General features: G+C 41.9%; 1 protein-coding gene across 1 annotated transcript in view; it reads left to right on the forward strand.

The window, feature by feature from the left end:
- LOC140918001 (uncharacterized) overlaps positions 1-19,588 on the forward strand; it is a 152,295-nt gene that overhangs the window by 124,496 nt on the left and 8,211 nt on the right. Inside the window, exons 57-71 of the mRNA XM_073361527.1 lie at positions 504-625; positions 2,612-2,752; positions 3,987-4,100; positions 4,637-4,765; positions 5,399-5,560; positions 6,901-7,065; positions 8,255-8,420; positions 9,287-9,471; positions 10,196-10,288; positions 13,012-13,216; positions 14,687-14,874; positions 15,819-15,916; positions 16,264-16,448; positions 17,559-17,761; positions 18,380-18,569. Of these exons, the coding sequence (XP_073217628.1) occupies positions 504-625; positions 2,612-2,752; positions 3,987-4,100; positions 4,637-4,765; positions 5,399-5,560; positions 6,901-7,065; positions 8,255-8,420; positions 9,287-9,471; positions 10,196-10,288; positions 13,012-13,216; positions 14,687-14,874; positions 15,819-15,916; positions 16,264-16,448; positions 17,559-17,761; positions 18,380-18,569 (2,346 nt within the window). The remainder of the gene's footprint in view (positions 1-503; positions 626-2,611; positions 2,753-3,986; positions 4,101-4,636; positions 4,766-5,398; positions 5,561-6,900; positions 7,066-8,254; positions 8,421-9,286; positions 9,472-10,195; positions 10,289-13,011; positions 13,217-14,686; positions 14,875-15,818; positions 15,917-16,263; positions 16,449-17,558; positions 17,762-18,379; positions 18,570-19,588) is intronic.

Raw genomic sequence — 19,588 nt, forward strand, 5'->3', positions numbered from 1 at the left:
CTAGGTTATTTCATATGGCCTTCTTCAGAAACTGCTTGTAGTAAATTACATTCCACCAAGGCAGCCCAGGAACCCCGGGGGCATTGTGCACATTGCCTTGTGTTCTCCCTAGAGCAGTGGCCCTTTACCACTCCCACCTTTCTAAGGCATCTGTCTAGAAAGATCATCTAGCCCCCGATGCTGAGATATCTTCATCTGAAAATAACAACTTTCCTGGTGTTCCCTACAGGAATTTCTTTTGAGCAGATGTCTCCATTTTAATTACTGCATGGTTGATTTATTAGTAAATAGAGAATTTTCCCCCCTTCTGTGGTTCTTTTTAGTCAGTAGAAATCAACATGTGGCACAAAAAATGATTTTATGAGAAAAAGATATTCTTGCTAAGTGCCAAATGTTGTCCTTGTCTTCTTGAGGTGCTATGTCATGTGCACTGTCACTAATTAAAAGTAACAGAAAACCAGCATGGTAATCTGAAGTTAATCTGTTTGAACTCTTTCTTTTAGTGGAGTTTTTCCATCCTCTCTCCATTCCTTTCCCCTGGCATTCGAAGGTCAACATGTATGTGGAGCATTCAACACACAATCATCAGGATGATGTCACCATTGGTTGGAACAACAAAGACCAGGTAAAACAGCACACAGCACAGAAGAAATTTGTGGAATATCAAGTGTGTTTGAAAAGACTAAATGAGACAGAAAGATAGTCAAGGAATTTGAGCAGGAGAAAAACTGTAGACTTAAGATAACTTTGTAAAACTATGAATGTGGAGCAGTCCTTATTCTTAGTGGAACTACTTAAATGCAATGCCTTTTATTGTATGCAACATCCTTCATACAGCAACCCTACAAACTGCTTTACAAAGAGAGGCAACCAAAGGCTAAATGGAAATGGTCCAGAGTGGAAGACTGAAGGAATTTCAACCCAAATGAAAGGGCAAAAAACAGCTATTCAGAATAACATGCAGGCCAAGATTGAAGGTGCAAATGACCAGGATGGGGCAGAGGATGGATATAGGGTCAAAGAGGTAGAATGGAGCAAGTCTTTGGGGAATTTCAAAGCCAAAAAAAGAATTTTGAATTAGGTGAGAAGCCACTGAAGGTGGGGAGGTGGTTGTAAGGGATTAAGAGATTGTTTCTTTCAATGAAGTGGGTCAGATTCATACTAACAGGAGTTAGACAATAAATACCCCAAGTGGCAGGCATTTTAAACATCAGTGATTTAATCACAGCCTTTTCTTTGATTTCTCCTAATTAGCAATAAGAATGATACATTTGGCATAAAATGTCTAATACATTTTATCAGAGGGGTAGCTGTTTTAGTCTGTATCCCAAAAAAACCCCAAAAAACCAAGGAGTCTGGTGGCACCTTAAAGACTAACAGATTTATTTGGGCATAAGCTTTTGTGGGTTAAAAACCACTTATTCTGAAGACTGAAGGAGATGAAGACTGAAGAAGTCATTTTTTAAGCCCGGAAGCTTATGTCCAAATAAATCTGTTAGTCTTTAAGGCACCACTGGACTCCTCATTGTTTTAATACATTTTACACTGTAACAGATAAACCAGTTTCAGTTTTTAAAATAAAGGAGCAAATCTGCCTTTAAAAATAATTGGTAAAGGACCATAATTTAATAATCTCAGGTATAACATAGAAACATGGCTGAATAGTTGAGTTCATCTCAAGCTCTGACTTAAAGCAAATTATGTGTACTCTGAATTTGTATCTAAGGTATAATTACCAACATACTGAGGCAATAAACAGGTTGTTACACTGGCATAATGTTACTCAAGACAGGTATATTTCAAAGAGTATTATTTTCTTAATGATGGGAAGGGGAAAAGAAAAGTATAAAACTCATTACCATAGCAGAAAATGAGTTTGCCTCCATAAAGGATCAAGCTTCCCTTAGAGTAATAATGTACAAGCATCAATATCCCAAATGAAATTTAGAAGAGGATATACAGGGAACAGTTGAACCACTGCTGAAATGTATGCTGCCATTTCCATGTGTGGTGTATGATGTTAAACAGTTCTTGCATAACACTACACAAGTTAGACCCCAGTTCTGGAAAACTTATGCATATACTTAAACTTCACATGCCATGAGAAGTCTTTTTGAAGCCAATGGAACTGCTTGCAGTGCTTAAAGTTAAGTGCATGTGTAACCCACACACCACCTGTGTGTGGCGTTCTATCCCATCTAGTGGCACCAAGACCACTTAGAGAGAGGGATTTAATGAGTCTGCTCTAGAGTCTTAGCTAAGAGGCACATGGCTTTTAGCTCATGCAGTAGAGGCTCATGTATTTAGCTCCAGAGGTTCCAGGTTCCATCCTGCCCACCGACGACTGGGCTCTGGTGGTGTTACACGTACGTAAGTCTTTGCAGGATGATGGCCTTAGTGCACTGGTAAAGAGAAATGCTGCATCCTCCTGAAACCACAGAGGAGATTTAGATAGTAAGAATGCCCTAACTCTAAAATTGACTTCTAGTGCTAAGCATGTCATTCATATGAGTAAAAACTACAAAAACAGCTTTGTGCTGCATTTCCCAGCTCAGTTAGTGTAAGGAGTTTTGTTACTCAAGACATTTCTATGTCTGTTGATGTTTCCCAGGTATTTGTTTCATCTTCTCTGAAATTTGGAAAAGAGCATGTAAAGTACGGAGCCACTGTTGCTCACCCGTTTAATTTCTCCTTGAGGCAACTGGAGGTCAGTTCCCTGTCTGAAAGAAAAGGTGGAAAGTACAACCAGCAGGTACGATGATGAGAGGTGCTGCAAATTAAATAATATCTATAATAATATATTTATACTGTATCCTTCATTTCCAGAGCTGTATACAGTGATCACCATTGGACAGCTGTAACTTACCAAACATTGCTGTGTCCTAGTGTCAATTATTTCCTTTTCTAAGTATAAACACACAACCGTGCTTTATCAGATACTCTTGGGAACTGAAAACATTTTACTGATGTCCAATGTACATGTTGCACTTTGGTGGGCACAGCAGTGGGGGAAAAGGGGTCAAATGAATTTTGACCTAGAATGGTCACATAAATCCCTATTCCTATAAAAACTGCTCTGAGTTCTTTAATGTATATACAGAGCAGACAGAACTTCAGTTTTTAGGCTTCAAATGAAAGTCCCACACAAAAAAGAAGGTAGGGAGCAATGAGGAAATCTGTTGCATGAAAAGAAAAAGGATTTAAAATACATTTTGGCCAGGTTTGTCTGCAAAGTGCTTATGCTAGGAATAGAAAAAATAGTTTGCAAATCATCCCGCAAAATAAGAAAAATGGAAAATATTACATGACCTATCTGCAAGATGTATGCATGACATAGCATTTGCACTGCACTGCACTGCATGACATGGCATTTGCACAGTAAATTATCACCTGAAACAGATAATAATGCCTAATAATAAGCCACATGAATTGTGCAGTGCTCTCTCTGGTGCTTGGGATTTCTTTCCGACCCTTGCACAAATAACAGAGAGCTCTCAACTTGTTTTCATACAAAAGTGATTGTATCTGTAGTGATCAGTATTTGCCTAGGGATAAGTCTTGTTTTTCCAGTTCTTATACAGGCAAAACTCCCACTGGAATTATTAATTTCAAGGGTAGTTTTGCTGAGGAAGGACTGTGGGCCCAATCCAATTCCCAATGAAGTCAACGGAAAGACTTTCATTGACTTCATTCTAAAAGTTCAGTTTATCTATGGATTTGCCAAGAGGAGCAGAAGGTGGTTTTTGAGGCCTGACAGCATTCAATTCAGTAGAACATTCACACTCTCTAGGACATGGAACATGGACAGACTTAGAAATGCCTCAACATTTTGTAAATAGAAAATACTGGCCTTCCATAGTAGTTATTGCAACAAATATGGTTGTTTCCACTGGACATCTTCTTTGGGAGGATTCTATCAGACAGTTCCATTAGTTCTAGTCCTGCAGCCCAGGATCAATGTATAAATCTCTCTCTTCTGGTTTTAGATACAGCTCACTTGGAATGGTGGGCAGCCTGCTGACTTCAAAATTACTTTGGAAGATAAATCTAAGTTCAACATCACCCTCTGGGATGCTTGTGTGGCAGTTTCTTCAGGTCAGGTATGAATCTGGAGTTCAATATGAGTAGGCACATTTTACTTTCTGAGCCTTAACCACTATAAGAATTGAAAGTGCTTCCTTTCTGTTGTCATGAAAACCTGAGTTTTTATTGTATTTGAAGCAGACTTTTTCTTAGCAAACCTTTAGAGAGGGTAGAATAAAACCTCTGGGGAATCTTTATTGTATTCCTTTCCCATCTAAAGTGTTCTCACAATTGCGCAGACAAATTCCATTTCAAGTCTAAAAATAATTTGTGCATTCGGGATGAAATGCACTCTTGTGCTGATGACCATGGCAAGGGCTACACACCACTTAAGTTTCGCAATAGGAACAAAGCAGAACATAAATGCTGCATAGGCTCCACTTGCGATAGCTCTCTGCACCGGGATGGATTCTACTTTGGTGCACGTGCCACGATACCAATTCTCTAAGAGTTTATAAAATGCATTTTGTATAACTGTAAACTAATTTTCCAGAAAGAAAATATAAGACAGGCAAAGGCACTAACATGTATATTCCATTTTGCTCTCTTCCAGCTTCAGAAAGTACTAACTGTAGGAAATCTTCAGGCATGTGGGTCTATAAAACAAGCCACAATCTTATTTACTGAATATCTAGATCTGAACTGGGATGGAAAAAAAATCACACAGAATCTGACATATGAGGTATCAAAAAGCTACTATATCTGTTTACTCATCGTATACTTTGCAGGAGCAATTTCTGTGTCTACAGGGTTTATCCTTAGTGTTTGAATTTCACATGAATCACCTTAGAACTCCATGAAAAATCTAGAATGGATTTTGAAACAGTCTATACGCATTTTCCATTGAGCTGAAGGAGGTTACTTTTCTTATTATTTTGTAAATCTTCACTATTTATGGATTTCCTTTATTTTCATGTGGAAAAAGAAAAATATTTGTAGAATAGCTAAGAATATATCAGATGAAATAAAATACAGGCATCACTTTTGCCTTGAGTGTACAATGATGCTATACATTTGGGCCCAGTAGTTATGCTGGTAAACCAACATGCTTCCTAGTGAAAGAACTGTATTTTTGGATTATATTGAAGCTTTGGCTCTTTAGGTAACAGGAGTTGGGTGAGACATAGAACTGACACAGGCAGCTAGCTGGCTGTGTATGTGTACTGGACCTTCTTTTGGTTCAGAAACAAACCATGAGCATGGGATGGGGAGTGAAGTTGGCAACCTGATGTGGGGGGGAAAATTGTTATTTTGGATAACTATAATGTTTCATTCAATTGCTACATTAACAGAGTATTTTCTCGGTTTAATACAGAGAAACAGACCATTGTATCCAGATGAAATTCAGTTAGAAGCCACTTTGGAAAATGTTTTTCTGACCTCGTGCAGCAAGCAACATATGCTGGGTAAAATAGAAACAGACTTCTCAACTTGGCTGGATTATTACATGAGTCTTGCACTGTGTGACCTTCCAAATGTAAGTCAGATATTAGTATATTGCTGCTACTGCAATTCACAAGTATTTGCCAGCAAAATGACTGATTTTCATTGAGTCTCAGCTTTCCACAAAAATTACCACCAGATATTTGTTTCTAGAATTTAGCAAAATATAAATAAAAATTGAATGGCATTTTGGGATGGGGAAAAATAGTTGTTACCACCAAACTCTCATTACTTTTTTATATATGCCTCATTTGGAGAGATTCTCTAGTCCCCCTTAAGAATGCCAGTCACTCCATTCCCATGCCCTTACTCAAAGGCCCTTGCCTTTCCCAGAGCTCATCTATGCAGTTCCAGTTGTTGGTCAGAGAGGTCACCAGAGAGCAATATACCAGGCTCTCCTTCAACCCTAGAAAAAAGAAAAGAAGGACTTGTGGCACCTTAGAGACTAACACATTTTTTTGAGCATAAGCTTTCGTGAGCTACATGCTTATGCTCAGATAAATTGGTTAGTCTCTAAGGTGCCACAAGTCCTCCTTTTCTTTTGCAGATACAGACTAACACGGCTGTTACTCTGAAACCTTCATCCCTAGCTACGCAGTATTGCCTTGAGAGCATTCCCAGCCTGTGCTGGCTCTGGTGCTAGTGGTAGAATTTGGAGGTCAAGCTTTGGTCTCATGTTTGATGTTTGTTTTTAGTTTACACACACAAACGGGTCAAGTTTCTGTGTTCTGTCCTGTTTTCATGCTTAGAATCCAGAGCTTCCTGTAGATAATAAAAGCATCAAAATATTCACCAGCATACTCAAGGTCTGTATTTGTAAAATAAATTTCGTCTCTTCCCAGCTGCTTCCCTTGTTGGCAAGCACAGCAGTTTTGGGCCCAGTTAAAAATAGGGTTTTTATCTTGGTCCCAGTAAAACTTTCTCAAAATTTGGGATTGTTTATTTCTGAAGTTTGGACCTATCTTTAACATGCCACTTTAAAGTCGGATGTATCCTCCTGCTTTAAAAATCTTCTGCTTATATATAAAAAAGTATCTACAAGAATGACAGCTACCATGGTGCAGAACAAGAGCAAAAAGAAATTCATTTGTTTTATTAGAAGTGCAATTTTAGTTCAGCCATTCATCTAGTCTTGTAGACATAAGTGATTGCGGAATGTACAGTAGTTAAATCACAAAGATTTAGAGGCACAATAGAGTAAGAGAGAGCTGTACGTTTCAAGAGGCATTGGTTTCTGAAATGACAAGTGTGGTTCATCAATTTGCTGAGTGACTGAGAGAATGCCAAGATCTGTGGCAACTCTTGCAGATTCTCTTACTCTTCTTAATTTCCATAGTAAAACTAAGCCTAAATATTGACATTTTCCATATTTAGGTAATTGTTCTCTCTGGAAAGCATCAGCTCAACAGAGGAGATATCATCCTGCAGTCAGAAGGCAGATTCCACCATACTGGTGATGTCAGAGAGGATGGGGTGCTCACAATAGCCTTAAAAAATAACAGCACAGCTGAAGTGAAGAAATATTTGATGGAATTTGAAGTGAGTTTAATGCTGGGCATGGACATCTGTGAAGTCTTTTAAAATAAGGGCTTTATAGCACTCCCAGTGTCATTTTTTTCTCTGTTGAAGTCATACTGCCATCTAGCTTCTAATCTGTGTGAGTGCAGTAAATGACTAACAAGACAGTAAAATGGGGAAAATTCAGGCTAAAAATCAAAAAGGAGTTTGCTTCCTGATTTTGGTAGCAAACCCCTTTACCATGTTGGTGTGCACTGCAGATGCAGTGTGACCACAAGAGAAAAGGAAGTACCAAGACCAGTCAACTGCAGACTTTGGTGAGAAATGCACTAAGTATACCTCTACCAGAGTGTGTGTTATGCTTTTTAAATGGTCTCCACAGCCTGCTACTTTATTCAGTATCTGCAGGTTAAGTGACTGGCCTAGTTGGTGAAGCATAAAACGGGATCTTCGCAAAAACAAGCATATTTTATTCATGGGGAAACAAAATGTTAGACTCAAACAAAGGGTCCATTGCCAGAAAACAACATTGGTCTCTGCAAGAGAGATGGAGAACTGCCTGATACTATGATCATCAGTCAGGCAAACACCTTCCTTTCTCGCTTTTAACTTGTAGGTAGCAAGTAAGATAGAGGAGCTCATGGGGAAGAGAAAAGCATTGAGGTCAACACATGACATTTGCTGAGCATGTTTTGGGAGGAACACTGATAGCTAACCATAATTATTTTATGCAACATTAGCTACCACTTGAAATATTTTAATGATTTGGACATTCTTCTAAAGGAACTATATCAAAAGAAGAGATATTAAAGGTGGGAAACTCAGCTCATGCATATGGGCTTTATACTCCTGCACATACACTGGGAATGAGTGGCACAAGCTGGCAGTATAGCAAGTAACTGATCATCAGTGTTTCTTTCATTGCCACGATTAAAAGATTATCCACATGCCTGGCACAATCTGCAATGCTGTAATTGATTGACTCCACTTTGCTATCGAATTGTTCTGTCTCAAGTCAATTATCCTATTGCTTGAGCTTTTCAGCACAGGATCTCTTGTGCGTAAAGCACAGGCATTGAAAAATATCTCCGTTACCATCTAGTCTTATGTAGAATCCATTTGCATTCCAACATCATCACTGAATGTTGCTTCATTTATTCTTTGCCTTGGCTCTGCATCAATATCTATTTTTTTCTTCTTATGAATGCAGCTAAAAGCATCTGAGGATATTTGGCTAGGTCTGACAGGAACTGCTACTTCCTCAGCTGTTCAAAGCCAAGTCCTGATGGAGGGAAATATTGATCAAAAAGAGAAAGTAAAAGTAACTGCTTCTAAAGGAAAGGAGTGTCATCAATATTATATGGGATATGTAAAGGGTAAGTATATAAGGGCTGCAATTTATAACAATAAGCTGTGATTGACAGCCAGTTGCATTGTGCACACACAGAAGAGGAAAGAGTGCCACCTCAGTTCAGTTTTCATTGCCATTCAATCCGAGGAGTTGAGCCTATCAACAAGGATGCCAATTATGATGATAGTTTTTCACTATATGGACCCTGTATACTGAGCCCAACAACTCATTTAATATAGGCTGGGTGGTAGTGACTTGTGAATAACTCCCAACCAAGTCTGGATTTGAATAGGTGGTGATGTAGTTGAAACACTGTCTCGAGTGACTGATCCTCCCCTTGCCTACATGGGGTTTAATGTGCAAATCAAGGGTTGATAGCAATGGCTTGACTCAGAATGCCTGCAAAAGCCATGCAACACCTCAGTCCTCCCTTCTTGGTATGCTCTTGCACGGAAATGGATCAGTGTGTGACACTACTGCATACAGTCATTTTTGGGGGGATGAATGAGTGATTAGACTGCCCAACACATTTTCATTTGTGACCTACGCAGGATTTGAGTGAGTGAAAGACTGCGGAAGTCAAAGGGAGAGCACAAGAGTCATTATGGAGATCTGAGAGGAGAATGTCACCTTATTATGTTAACCCAATGCTTCAAAAAGCCTGCACACTTTTAGTGTAAAGTATATACAAGTTATACAAAAGGAGAAACGCAAATAATTAAGCTGATTTGACGTTTCTCCTCATTAATCCTTGCTTCTCTCTGCAAGTACATAACCTCTATCGCTATTGCATAAATACCACTCTATTCAATTAATTATAAAGCTGGCTTTAAAACACTAATGCCTGTCAATATTGTCTGTGCAAATGAATATCTCCTTTTACTCTCCTAGGGGACTTGGAGGAAGGAGTAGAGCTCACTGCATGTACTGATGGACAAGAGATGGCTACCATTAACACTTATCTCAGCGTTAATGGCATAAGGCAAGAAAGAATGGGACAATTGACGCTAACTGCTGTTAACCAGAGCTTGAGTTTGGTGGCTCATGGTTGTGGAGATCCAGTAGTTAAAGTTGAGGTGAGATGCCTTTAGCAGCAGTTGATAGTAGTGCAGCAGTTTGAGCTACGGAATATTTTCTTAACCTCATCAAATTAGTGGAACATCCTCCAGATGGGTTTCATTAGTGGATTGTATCCAATAATGTAGCACGTTAGAGGTGTTTGGGATTCTTCCCTCATAACCATGTATATTATGTTACCATTTTTTATATCTGGGATGAGTCAACATTTGGGGGGGGGGTTGGGAGTCTTGCCAAAAGTGGAGTTGAAAAGATCAACCCCTTAGAGCTAGACAGTAAGGACGCTGTCCCAGCACAAAAATCCTACTGAGATCAATGGGTCCGCTTTGTTCTAGGTAAAAACATACTAAGAGACAGACCCTGCTCCCAAAGAGCTGATAGTATAAACAGAAGAGACAGACAAAATTTCCCAATTTCATCCAGCAGGAATAGAACCCAGGTTTCCTGAATCCTAGTTCAGTGCCCAAGCCTCTGAACTCCCACCACAGCTCCATAGGAGTGCTGCAAGGAGGAGAGTCTTCAGAGAACTGGGGCGTCAGCAAATTTCTCCTGTTCCCCTTTCTAGCCCAGGCTGCACCCTTTTGGAGCAATGTGCAGCTTGTTTCCCCAGTGGAAGTTCAACCACAAGGGAACTCTGCTGGAGTTTGACTAGACTCTTAATGGTCTTGGCCCAGGACAAGTGGTTCCTAAATCATAAAATCCTGATATTTCATATTTTCACAGTATAAACTTAATGAAATCGGGTCCCACCTTAAAGCCAAACTCCTGGAGAAGATCAAGAAGTTTGATGAATCTGTTTGGAAATTCAGGAGATCAGTAAGTAATGAGCATGACCAATTGGCTTAAAGATTGTAAACATCTTAAAAATGGCCAAATCATCTAATGCAGGATGGTCCCATTCTGTCATGCAGTATACCTGAGAGCACCATGAAATCCTGTGCAAGAAACATCCTTGCTATTCTCTGGGAAGGGGTCATTGTGGGGTGCAACACAGACCAGTGAAGCGTTGTCTCACCACCTGCCCTGTAATCTTGGGTGTCTCACAACACTTTGCTGGTGTAGCTCCCAAGCTGGTCCACTCACCAACAGCCTAACAGCATGCAGGTAATAGCCTAAGGGTCTGTGTATAGCTGCAGTTCTGGATCAACAGTTCTGACCCCAGCAGCCTATCAGCAACACTCCATCACACTCTGGCTTCCACCAGCCTGGGTTACTACTTGCAGGGTGATCCCAACACACTCCCAGTCCCAAATTGTCCTAAAAATGTGTGTTTTTCAGTCCAGTCCTCTCCTGGACAGTTCAGATATTAGATGTCCATTGCCCCTGTAAGCGGACAATATCCAGCAGTTTGCTCCTTTAACTGGAGTTATCCAAACAGTTCAGTTTGAACACAACACTGGATTAGTTTTGAATAAAAACAAAACAAATTAATTTAACTACAAAGAGAGAGATATTAAGTGAGTACAAGTGCAAAGTATTAAAGTAAAAATGGTTACAGGAGAAAGAAAGATAGAACATTTTCTAGTAGCTAAAACTTAAATTACTCTTGGTTCAAGATAAAATCCTTGCCACATGTTCCCAGCAAATTTTACATGTCAGGATCCCTTCCAAAGTCAACAGGTTGGTCCCTTTGTCTTCTTTGGGGGGGGGGGGGGGGAACACGACTGACTACCTGGGGAGTTTTTGCCCCTCACTTTTATAGTCCAGTCCCCCTTTTAAATGCATTTTCCTGAGGGTTACCCCTAGATAAAGTTCCTTTCTGCTGTGAAGATGGAGACATGGAGGCTCGTGGTGAAAGAGCTTCCATCTTGTTTGTGAAAATGCAGATCGATCTGTTCCTGGCCAGTTGACCGGTGATTTACAGTCAACTTTGATGACACCTGGCTAGAGGCATTAGCTTGTCCTTTATCTTTGCAAAACTGATGTACCCTCTCTTGCTGTCTCAAGGGTTCTGTTTACTACTTATATGTAAACTGAGGTAAACACACATGCCTTTGTTTAGGACAGACTGTTTAACAACTTCTGCCTAGTCAGGGCTATGTGGGTTTGAATATATGCTAACAACATCATATGGGGGGGATTATAACTTTACATATAATATTGCAACCTACATTTCAGCATGATATTATTGATCAGTGAATTATTAGTTTTCAAATGATACCCCACAAGGCATATTTTGTAGAAAGATTATGGCAATAGTGTGTAGGGTGTGAATCCAGGGTTGCTTTTGGTCACAGTCATTAATACAAATTAAACACCATTGTATTAACTCTGGTTGTTTGGTTTAATTTGAATTATTAAATGGTCCATCCTTTCTGGACACTGCTGTTCATATAAAGGAAAAGCACACTCCAGCCTTATAAAGATTCCTTGTCTACGTAACAAACCCTAAGGGATGTTGATCCACCTCATCTCCAAAAGACTTTAGTGGAATTCTGGGCACTCAGTACCTTTCAGGGTCTGGTCCTATAAACCTGCCTTGGGTTTTCAATAAATCAGATAGCCCTTTTCTATAGGAATCTTGCAAGAAAGATACAAACCTGTCACAGATTCACAGGTTCTGGTCTATGTGCCAGCCTGTAGCCAGTCCTTTGGGAGTGATCCCTTTAGCATGCCAGACTCCAAGGGTCCCCACAGTCCCACAGGGGCAGGCCCACAGCCTCCACAGGTCTGAAACTGGGCCTTGGGCACCAGCAATCCCTGCGTCTCTCTCTGACTCCCTACAGTGAGCCCAGACAGGTCGTGTTCCTGTGGGAGGCTTTTTTACACCTTCAGGGTGCACTACTCTATATATCTGCATCTACACCCGATAGGCTCTTCAATATGAGCTAACTGTATGACTTATAATATGTATAATATGACTGTATTAGTCACCTGGCATGCAGAATCTCAAAGTCTTTGGGTTCTCATGAGAGGGTCAGGCTTAGGATATGGTTCCTATTGGTGGAAGAGAGGGTGTCGCCATTCTCTACTTCCCCTGATCGCATCCTCGCCCGCGTTGTCTCCTTTGTCTCCCAGTTCAAGGAGCGCTCTTTGCCTGTGTACCCTGCTCCTCTTAATGCAGACACCTGACACCTCTTGTCTTTGTTCTCCAGTCACAGCCATGCTGCATTCACAGCCACAGCTGCCTCTGCAGCTAAGTGGTAATTTTTGGTCACTGGGGTTCCTATTGTTTCTGTAGGGTCTTCCATTCAAATGTGTTGATTCCAGCCCAGACAGTGCTAGTGCCTGTATGTCTCACATACCTAACCTGATCTCCCATGCCTAGGGAAAAAAACCATTCCCCCCCCCACCCGCCGTCGGTAGCGATGCCAAGATGAGGGGTACAGAGTATATAGTATTTGTATACAGAGAGGGTATACAGAAAATTCCCACATTCATCACAAAAGCATTATGGGAAATCTGTGAGGTTTGCTGCAAAAGACATGGTAGTCCTGAAGCTCCAGAGTGCTGATTATTGTCGCAGGAAACAAGCTCCAAAAGTTTGCTAAAGATCACTGCATATTTTTACATTTCTTGCTGTTTGGGGCCCACTGCAGGTGCAGCAAATTGATTTCCTGTATGAAGCAGCTGGCTGGCCTTTGAAAGCCTCCCAAGAGGTTGCTGGAATCCTCCAAAGTGGGGGGAAAGCTGTCGCCCAGATGTGGAAGCAGAGTGGAATCAGGCAAACCCTGAGGAACAACCTCCCACTTTACTTGGAAAAAATTCAAGACACTGTCCAGCAAATGCAAAATGAACTGAAAAGTAAGCAGAGCCATCTAAAGCCAGGGGGTATGCTGCACAGGGTGAGGTCAGTGCAGGAAGTAAGCAGGGGCTAGCAAACTGAGTAAATAAGATGCTGAATAGGTTTTATTTTGATCTATGAAAAAGTGCTGAGCTAGACAATGGGCTCTGATAGATTATTTATAAATATCTATACAAACTCCACTGGATCCATATTCACATAGATCATTTCTCCAGTTGCCACAATAAAAAAGCTGCCAGATAACCCTGGTTTAACAAACCCTCTAATGAAATCCTGGACGACAAGTATAGTCTTTGACTCATGCCCTGAAGGTCAGTAAATCTAGGCTCTGTCACACTTAAGGCTTGTCTACACTTACCGGGGGAACAATGCATGGCGATCGATGCATCGGCGGTCGATTTAGCAGGTCTAGACCGGCTAAATTGGCCGCAGATCGCTTTCCCATCGACTCCTCTACTCCACCTGAACGAGAAGTGCAAGGGACAGCGTCTCCTGTCGACATAGCATAGTGTGGACCCCGCGGTAAGTAGATCTAAGTACGTCAACTTCAGCTATGTTATTCACATAGCAGAAGTTGCGTAACTTAGATTGATCCCCCCCCACCCCCCGCACTGTAGACAAGGCTTAAGACTGGCAGCAGATTCCTCATTCAAGGAATACATGATGAAAAATGCCACCTCCCTCTCCCGCCTGGCATTTCAACCAAAGGACCATTAAATTGAGGACTAGCGTGCTGGAACTTGTGTTAGCTAGATTCTGGGCACTGTACCTGTTCTGTCGTTAGCATGCTGCCGGCCCTTTCCATTGCTAGCCGTTCACATGATGTTTCAGATGGATGACATTTGCAGTCAAACTAATAGAGGAAAATCAAGTGAACTGTATTAATCTGTGATTAACAACTGCCTTCATCATGGCACAAGAGAAAACTTCTACCAAAGTCACAGAATGTCATCTGTCCCCCTATTGCCAATAGCCGGGCTTTGTCCTTGGACTCAAGTTCAATGTGTATTTGTGCTTTTGGTTATAATAACCAAATTGTCCCCTTGCTCCTCCTTGGAGGATGACAAGGTGGGAGGTAGAGCTGCAACAGTAGAGCAGCCAGGTGCTGAGGCATTCTGCCTATGCAGGGCAGATGGGGACAGACTGAGGGAGCCCAGGGAAAGCATGTTATGTAACATTCCTTACAGTGGATTTGAAAAAGCAGCATGCGCTCCCCACCATCTCAGTGTCTCCTGCTGGATGCTGGCAGGCATGTAGGTGAACCAGGGACATACCTGTTTTCAATAGCCTGTCCCGCACAGAAGATCAAGAACTAAAGCTCCAATCTCCTGTGCATGGAAAGATCCCCTTTTTTTCCTCTTGTACTCTCACCCTCCACCTGTGTTGGGGCAGTGAAGATTTTGTCCTGAAGCACAGCTGGGGACCATTTTGAAATCTATTTGCTAAGGTCAGTTTCACACTTGTTTCAGAGCCATTAGCGACTCTGAAGGATGCCTACTATGATGTGACTTTGAAGCGACTGGATGATGTTTGGCAAGAGAAAACAGAGGCATATATGAAGAAAATCCAGGCTTTTGTGCCCAGTATTGTAAAAGATGTATGGTTAATGGAACCAATCCAGGTGACATTAAGAGCCATGAAAACAGGCTTGGATATGGTTAGTATAAAACAATGTTTCATTTTTATATCAGAGGGGATGGCTTACAGGTCTAAGCATCAGCTTTGAAATACCGAGAGTCTCTCTACATACACGTCTGGCTCAGGTCCCACTCAGGCTGATTCACCCTGCATCTTTTCAAGGTAGATGCCATCATTGGATCCCTTTCTGTTTTGGGGCTGTTCACATGAGTTCTTAATAAAATTCAAGCTTTTTGTCTGCTCTGTGTGGACATCAAGGGTCATATTCCTCAACCTCCTCTCAAACTAGTTACTAAAATTGCACCTAAAATTTTAAGCAACATTTTTGTGTATGCAAATTGCACAGATAGATTTTCACCTTCCTGCTTTGTGCACATACTGCTAATATATGGGTATGGCTGTTTGCTACTTTTGAAAAAGTGGCCTGGCATCTCAGTGACATGTTTCGTATTAGAGGGTGTGTCACTCTGGTGTCTTTGGCCAGAATGACACCACGAGCAGTGTGCTTGTCGTCCACATGGTTACTGTCTTCCCACCCCAGAGCTACCTGTGTAATTCCTGTCAGTCTATAGTTTGTAAATAGCCTTGGGGCCCGTCAGAGGTACGATATACTTAAAACTGTTTAAAGGAGGTTGTCTGGGCTGCAGAACCAATGCATATAATGGAGATCTCAATCCTCTGCCGTAGCAACTTTAGCACGTCAACTCATTGAAGTGTTGGTTCATGTTAAATGACATCATCATAGGAAGGCTGTATTTCTCTCTGATATTAACATGGTTAACTTCTCATTCACCAGCTACCTCTAAATAACAGGATGGTATGCTGTCAGGCAAGTGACAGATGTGAGGGAGGATTGAGTGTTTGTGGCTAGTCCTTTGATATCAAAGCAACGTTCTGGCTGGTCCGAAAACCATGTTAATGTCACAGTTGATTTTATAATATGCTGTTCTGGTTCCCCACTAGGCAACACACCAGATGCTGAGGTGGGCAGAAGCCAAGTTTTCCAGAGCTGTGAGCAAGTTCCGAAAGCCTTTATCAAACCTGTACAGTTTTTCAGCCAGGTAACAGTGGATATTCCTGGATAAGCTCTACACTGCAGTATAGTTTTCTAAACAGATATTTACATATTTGTTTTTCACATCAAGTTACAGTATTAGGGAAGAGAACCAAGCAACTGTCCTTGGACACCCTTTATACCAGTTAACATTGACAATATAAGTTATCATCTACTATCATAGCCTGCTTTTTCCACCTCGGAGAATAAATATCCACCAGCAAATAGAATAACTCTGGTACACTCAGCCTTAAGTAGCATTTTTGTTTCCCATTTTATAACATTTGATACATTAACTGCATTGAATCAATTTAACACCAGTAGTAACATGAGTGAATCATTTGTGTCCCAAAGGAACTGTGCAATGGCAGTGAAACTGCCAATGCTGCCTAGAGGAGACCACTCTGTGGACCTGGCAAACATCACTAACTACCTCATTGAAGAACAGATAATGAGGCCCCTCAGGGATCTCTACAACATCAACCCAGTAGCTGAATATTATAGAATCAAACAGAGGATGATGGAGAGTCCCTTTGAATGTAAGTTCCTTGACAGCTCTAATATATTTCTCAGCTGGTCCCAGTCCCCTCTGAGCTCCAGACAGAATTTTGCATAACTAGAGAGGACTGTTAATTAACACCATATTTCTATGGATGGTATTTCATGTAGACTGATATTTTGGTGGAATAACAGTCACCTACCAGTAAATAAGCTATTTTTGCGATCTTTCAGCTCCAGCAAGTTTCCATGAGAATTTTTCTTATTTTTTAAATTGCATACCGTGCAGAAAAGCTGTTTTATAACATCACTATGTTGAGAAACGGGGAATGAGCAGGTAGAATATATCTGTATCTCACCTACATCCCATTGTGATGAGGTCTCAGAGCATGCATTATGGCTGAGGTAATATCTGGGTCTCCTACTGAGGGCCTGATCCTAATTTCATTGAAGTCAGTGACATAACTCCTGTTAACTTCAGAGTGCACAAGATGCAGACACTTCAGCAACCGCATTAGATAGGGAGCATTGCTAATAGGAGCATTCCTCATTGAACATCTGACCAACAATTAGAATACAACATATCTTCCAGAAACAGTAGTTTTTGGACAGTATATCTCATGCTTCATTAGCTCCAACAGCTGGGCAGAATGGAGGGCTTTAAAAGGGGGCTTCCGATGTAAGATTTTCAGGGATGCTGTGCACCCACTGTTTCCATTGACTGCAGTTGGAGTGGAATCCTCTGCACCTGTGAAAGTCCCAGTCTTATCTCTGATTTTGCTGGCTTTTCTCTGTTTGAGGCACACGCTTAATATTTATTCCTGCTTTCTGTATAAGAATATGTATATTTAGCAGTAAGATTGTAAAAAGAGATGGGCTCAGGTGTAAACTTTGGATCCTGTTTTCATACTTCCCAAAGTTCCAGGACATTGGGATCCAGCACGGTATAGAATTATAAGGAAACTGATGCATTTGCTGATAGGGGACAATTTGTAACTGCTTTAGAATTTATGCTGATGAATATCTTAGAAAGTTTCCTGAGAACAAATAGGCAAAGAAGGTGTTCTGATTCTGGCAAGCAGTTAATAAGTGCCACCCATTGAGCTCTGTGAACAACACAGTGACATTGCTTTTGCAATATCATCCTCCAGATCATGCTGTGCTGATGGGCAACAAGCACTTTCGGACTTTTGATGGAAGAATGTATGATCTGACATTGAAGTGCAGTGTGCTACTTGCCAAGGACTTTATTCACAATACCTTTACTGTAGTGCTGAACCAGGAGAGTAGTGGCTTGAGATCATTGCACATGGAGATGAACCAGACTACCATTGATATCTACCCAGGACTCAAGGTAGGAGGGGAGATTCAAACTTCATTCCTTTCCAAAAGAGAATATGAACACTGAAATCACTGCACTTTGACAAAGAAGCCAAACCCTGAATTTATCTGCAGTTCAGACTTAGCATACAGTGGCTCACATAAGTTAATGCAAAGATAGGAAAAGCCCACTAATATATCAGCAAAAGGGAATAGCCCTCAATAAGAGAAACTAATACCATCAATCCTGGACTATATTCTGCCTGGCCTATATGTGGATACATGGGATGGAGAAGGCTCAAAGAACCTTTCCCCAGCATGGCCCATGTAAGCAGGAAGAACTACACCACCTGTGCTTGGAGGAACAAGCTATACCTCACTGCTTGTGTCCACCTGGGAGGCTTTGTGCTTCACTGCTCCCTTAGGAGCTTCATACTATCCTCCACACGGGGCTGTGCATAAATGGCACCATCCATTTGCAAATGTGCAAACTGTGAGCTGACCCAGTAACCAGGAGTTGCCATTTCTAACGTAAGTTATGTTTCAGATATTTGAAAGTAGAACTTCATTGGGGAGTTCAGGGGAATCAACACCGTGCAAAGTCCATCCTAAGTTAGTTACCCTGAACATTTTTATCATTATCTTAAAATAGACATACAAGATGTACAATTTTTCCCAAACGGAAGAGAACTGCCTCAGTTTGGATCAGTCCCTTGAAAAGAATGGCATCACCATAAGAAAAGACGCTAACAGAATTGAAGTATTGAACGAGAATGGAGTCTTTGTCTCCTGCAACTTTCACTATGATCTTTGTACTGTTACACTGGATGGATGGCATCATGGTAAGTACTAAACATTCAGCATAGCCATTCCCTTCTGCTTCTAATTTGTTTTTCTCTCTCTCTGAATTCTAGAAACCTCAGGTTTCAGAATACGGGCTGCCCTGCATCAGCCTTTCCCTCAAGCCCTGGAGATGGCACAAGACACTGCCAGTGAATATGATGAGAAATATATGTCCCTATAGTAACAGCAGCAAGTGTTTACAGGGGTGGGCAAACTTTCTGGCCCGAGGGCCACATCGGGGTGTGAAACTGTTTGGAGGGCTGGGTAGGGAAAGCTGTGCCTCCCCAAACAGCCTGGCCCCATCCCCTATCTGCCCCCTCCCACTTCTTGCCCCCGACTGCCCCCCTCAGAACTCCCGACCCATCCAATCCCCTGACCACCCCCCGCACCTCTTGGGACCTCACTCCCTATCCAACCTCTCCTGCTTCCTGTCCCCTGACTGCCCCGACCCTTATCCACAACCCCACCCTCCAGCAGACCCCCCAGGACTCCCAGGCCTATCCAACCGCTCCCTGTCCCCTGACCGCCCCCCCCCAACCTCCCTCCCATCCAACCGCCCCCTGCTCCCTATCCCCTGACTGCCCCCTGGGAGTCCCTGCCCCTTATCCAACTGCTCCCCCCGCCCCCCGCCGCCAGCCACGTCACCCAGAGCACTGGTGGCACAGTGAGCTGAGGACAGCAGGGGAGGAGCTAGCCTCCCTGGCCAGGAGCTCAAGGGCTGGGCAGGACGGTACCACGGGCCGGATGTGGCCTGCGGGCCGTAGTTTCCCCACCTCTGGTTTACATAGAACTATTATAATTTTCCAGTCGTTTAATGGAGTATAGCAGCTTGAGGTGCCAGTACCATGTGACCAGCCAGCCCACCTCCACAAGCCAGTCTGAGAGCTTCTGTCTAGTATGTCAGATATAACGGAGCATATGAACGTATGGTACAAAAGCTACTTTTGGTATGATTAACATACCCCACTCATGGCTTCACCACTCATATGTAATGCACCACCCCAAACTTTACAGCGCA

The sequence above is a fragment of the Lepidochelys kempii genome, chromosome 10, assembly GCF_965140265.1.
Source record: "Lepidochelys kempii isolate rLepKem1 chromosome 10, rLepKem1.hap2, whole genome shotgun sequence".
NCBI lineage: Eukaryota > Metazoa > Chordata > Testudines > Cheloniidae > Lepidochelys > Lepidochelys kempii.